The sequence below is a fragment of the Solanum dulcamara genome, chromosome 3 (genome assembly GCF_947179165.1).
Source record: "Solanum dulcamara chromosome 3, daSolDulc1.2, whole genome shotgun sequence".
Taxonomy (NCBI): Eukaryota; Viridiplantae; Streptophyta; class Magnoliopsida; order Solanales; family Solanaceae; genus Solanum; species Solanum dulcamara.
The window spans coordinates 58,355,158-58,359,934 of NC_077239.1; the positions used below are offsets into that span (position 1 = coordinate 58,355,158).

General features: G+C 31.3%; 1 protein-coding gene across 1 annotated transcript; it reads left to right on the top strand.

Annotated features, from left to right (window-relative positions):
• The first annotated feature begins 267 nt into the window (after positions 1 to 267).
• On the top strand, positions 268 to 3,041 carry LOC129883583 (probable indole-3-pyruvate monooxygenase YUCCA10). The gene is made up of 4 exons (XM_055958214.1): positions 268 to 466; positions 574 to 634; positions 1,049 to 1,139; positions 2,814 to 3,041. Exons 1-4 carry the CDS (start codon positions 268 to 270, stop codon positions 3,039 to 3,041), a joined length of 579 nt encoding a protein of 192 aa, XP_055814189.1.
• Positions 3,042 to 4,777: the final 1,736 nt, after the last annotated feature.

Sequence of the window (4,777 nt, forward strand, 5' to 3'; positions counted from 1 at the left end):
ATTCCAATGGTTAATTTTTCAAAGGAAGAAGTTGAAGTTGTTGTAGTTGGAGCTGGTCCATCAAGTATAGTTATTTGAACAAATTGGGCATCAAAAATGTTGTGTTAGAAAAAGAAGATTGCTGTGGCTATTTTTGGGGAAAAAAAACTTATGATAGACTTCACTTGCATTTATATAAAGATTTTTGTTCATTGCCTTTTATGCTACACGCAACTTCCTCAACAAAGTATTTACCAAAAAATAAATTTATTTAATACTTTGATGAGTATGTTGAGGATTTCAACATCATTAGCCTTTTTCAACAATGAAGAGAAGAAATGGAATGACAAATCAAGAAAAGTGGCGAGTGGAGAAGTGGAATTGTATGCTTGTGATTTCTTGGTTTTGGCTACTGGTGAAAACAATGAAGGCCATATTCCAAAATTGGGAGGGCTTGAAAATTGCAAAGGGGAAAAAATTCATTCAAGTGAGTATAAATCAGGTGAAAAGTACGAAGAAAAAAAAGTACTAGTTGTTGGATCTGGAAATTTTGGTATGGAAATTGCTTTTGATCTTTCAAAATCTATTGTTCAGTCAGCAAGGTCATCATTGACATCTTCTTAAGGCTTCGGGTGAAAGCCCTCTTGAAATTCAGGTCTGTTTCAAAATTTTGGCTTAGTTTAATCTCTAGCCATTAATTCGGGTTTGTTTGTGAATAGGAAACTTCATTGGATTAGTAAAACTTCTTAGGATGTTTCTATTGATCTGGATAAACCCTTCTATGGAGAAGGAGATCCTAACTTCACACCATTCTTGAGAGTTTTAAGAAGTGATCTTTATGAAGTTTGTTGCTTAATATTTGTGGTATTCCATGGATAATGCCCTTTATGTAATGAACGAAAATAACAGATGTTTTGATGAAATAGTTCTCCCATGTACACAAACTAAATATATATATGCTTGCAGGAATTAGCTTTTTGGTGCAAATTAAAGAATGTACCATATTCTCTTTAGGCTTAGCCTACTTTATATGTTTGTAGATCTGTACTGTCTCTCTGCTCTTTTGCAGAGGAAGTAGAGGGATGCATATGAAGTTCAATTTTGAAGGACAACCACACTTTATTGGTTATTTGTTTTCTATTTTAATTTTCTTGTGTGTTGTATGCTTAATATGTCTATGTTCTATCTATTAGATGAGGGGAAGCAATGGAGCAATAACAAATTAAGTTGTCTCTGTGTGATCTAGATCATGGGTTTGAATCGTGTTATCAGCTATTGACGTTTATATTAGGATGCATCCCATCAATGTTTGTGTTAGGGTAGACTGCCTACATTACACCCCATTGATCCTTTTTTTTTCTTTCTATTTGTTATAGCATGAACATCATATTGCGGGAAGAGATTTGTTAGGACTAACAAAACCTTAACAAAATGATAAAAACTTCAAGCAAAAGAGTAAAAATAACACCATCAATGACAGTATATAGCGTGCAATGTGTGGATTAGATGTACGTCATAAGTTTGTTTCAAGCAAAACATAGTATTCAAATAGAGAGGGATAAAATAACGGGTTATCCACCGCATTTCGAAAGTTTGCTCCACTATCCCTTTGAGAACTTTGGGGATTGTCCAAGTCGATAAAAATAAATTAAAGTTATAGAGTAATCGAGCGACTTGAATTTCCTAAAGAAAAAGTTAAATATTTCGCTCATTAACCTGAAAAATTGTTCTTTTTTTTTAATTGTACTTGTACTTTCACCAACATATATAAATATGAGGATTGATTTATCATGTGGTCACTCCGCTAATAGTTATTATATTAGAAAATTATCTTTCTTCGTGATTCTAATTTTCTGGAAAAAAAAATGAATTTCTAATATAATGAATTAATAACTACTAATTAGTTGGGTGACTATCCAAAAAAATCTAAGACACGGATAAAAAGACAAAAATTATACTTTGGGTTTAGGCGTTCAATAACTTTAATCAAATTCAATTAAGTTTTTGTAATTTAGTCAAATTCAATTGAATTTTTGTAATCTGTCTCTATTTGAATCTGCAAAATTCAGTTACAGCCACGTTTTAGCTTAAGCTAAAGATAACTTTCAATTAAATGCTTTCACATCTATCAAAGAATACGAAAATCAAACTCAGATTTTGTTGCAATAAGAAAAATTAGAAAAAAGAAAATTACTTTTTACACTCAAAATAAAATTATGGAAGCAAACAACTTATCAATATTTGCATTCAAACTCAGATTTTGTTGCAATAATCGCCATTTCCATCAATTAGTACAAATATCTACAACCTTATCTCTAGCATTACATAGAAAAATTAAAATAGCATATTTTTGTATCTAGAGATTGAAAAATTAATAATTTAAATTTAGATCTCAACATTTTCAGAAAAATGCAACATTGAGAAAGCAGTTTCGTATTTTATCCTTGTGATGACAATAATTTGAAATGTATTTAAATTATGTATATTAACAACGTAAAAAAAAAATACGGCACTAATAGCTAGCGTACATATATAGTTTAATGTTTATAATTTTACATGGTTACCTACTAATGTTATTATAAATATTTATCTGCGGCAATTACCTTATAACAATTGACATGATTTTGTACTTCTTTTTTAATATCATCAAAGCATGAAACTTAAAGTCGTAAATATGTAAATTATAGTTCATGATGTTCTCCCAAAGCGCTATAATTTTTCTATAGTTAGATGATGTAAGTTCTCCATATATGCACAACCACTTATATTTTTTTTTATTAATATGGTTGTTAATTCAAAAGGATCTAATTTATTTTGTCCTAATGTTTTTGCAGGTTCATGTTGTAACAAGGGAGATGGTGCATATTGGAATGTTGTTGCTAGACTATCTACCAATATCTTTGGTTGATATTGTAATTCCAAAGTATGCAAAGTTTAAACTTGGAAATTTGGCAGAATTTGGAATACCACAACCAGAAGAAGGCCTATTTTCTGTTAAAATCTCAAAAGGTACATCCCCAGTAATTGATATTGGTGTCATTGACAAGATTAAACTTGGATAGATTAAGGTATGATTCTATTTTTTTTCATTCTATTGTAAGAAGTATGATCATGTGAAAAAATAGATGGCTTGAATTGCTCTGAGGGATTTGGTCTAATGGTAAAAGCACAACCTGTGATGTGTGGTACCTTGACGCACGTCACGAGTTTCAATTTGATTACACCCAAAAACCTAATAGAAGAGTACAAACACATGCTCATTATCATGGGCAGCACTGAGACCGTTATAGCTACATAATGGATAGAAGTCAATAATTTTGGCTAAAACACTATATTTGTGTTAAAAGTTAATATAATATGCATTAATAATCTATTATAAAAAAATTAAAAAAAGGAAATGCCACTTGATTTTTTTGTGAAATAACTTTTGGTGAATGCAATAAAGGTATTTCCTAAAATATCAGAAATAAAGGAACATTCAATAGTGTTTGACAATGGAAAAGAACATCAACTTGATGCAATCATTTTTGCTACCGGATACAAGAATGTTGCTACAAAATGGCTAAAGATACGTATTGCAAATTATCAAATTGTTCTTTTTTTATTCTAATTTTGAGTCTTGATATTGTTCCATTTGCTTGTAAATATCATGTGTGGATAAGTTTTTCTCGTAAGTTTTCCTGGTTACTAATTTCACTTACTATAAGTTCACTATCATTATCTAAAATATGTACAATTGCTGTTTTGGTATCCAGGATTATAGCTCTATATTTCTTGATGATGGAACATTGATAAATGAATTTCCCAATCATTGAAAAGGAGAGTATGGACTCTCAAAGTTCAAGGGCTTGCTGGTATCTCAATCAATGGATGCTATAACTATTGTTGATAATATTAAGAATGACAGGGGAGAGAAAACCTAGACATTCATTATTATATATAGACTATGTTGTTAAATAAATTTGCCACACCCTACAGGATGCTTGTGCATCAGGATTGACTTTTTACTATGTTGTTAAATTTTCCGGACCCTATGTGAATGCAAGATGTTTTGTGAATCGGGCTTGATTTGTTACTATGATGTAAGTTCAGCTAGAACTTAAAAAACTCGTTTGTTTTCGTCTTTTTTTTGTTGGAATCTAATTTCTATTTTCATAGAAAATTGATGGATCTTTTCTAACATCAATTTCTGAGATTGATCAGAGAACTTCTTGAATGACATTTTCCAAACTACGATATTCAACCTTCGTTCGTGGATTTTGATACTACTTGTTGTTTCTTATAGCTCCACGCTAGCAGATTTCCTCCTAAAAACACATAGTAGCCCGTAGTCGATCAGCGATCATCTATTGAGCTACCCCAATCTGCATCTGAAAATCCTGTTAGCATTTGATGTGTTGCTGGAGAGTAGAGTAGACCATAGTTCAGAGTACCTCGAGGTAACGTAAGATTTGTTTAACAGCTTTCTAGTGATTGTCAATGTAAGAAAGACAAAAATGGGGTGCACATGCATCGTCCAAAAAGAAAATGCGTATTTTACGCGTTTCAAAAGTTGTTGCCTCCTTTAGCAACTTTTGACAAGAAAATGCGTATTTTACACGAAAATGCATAATTTAAGCATTTCCAGTTTCCTATAAATAGCGGGTTTCTTTCCCTCATTTAGATCATCCCACAAAAATACAATCCAAAAGAGTAAGAACACAAAAAGAGTTATACACCAAGATAAATATTGTAGTCTTGAGTGTCCTCTTTAGTGAATTATTCCTTTTACAAGAGAGAAGTGTTTATTGTTGTTTTC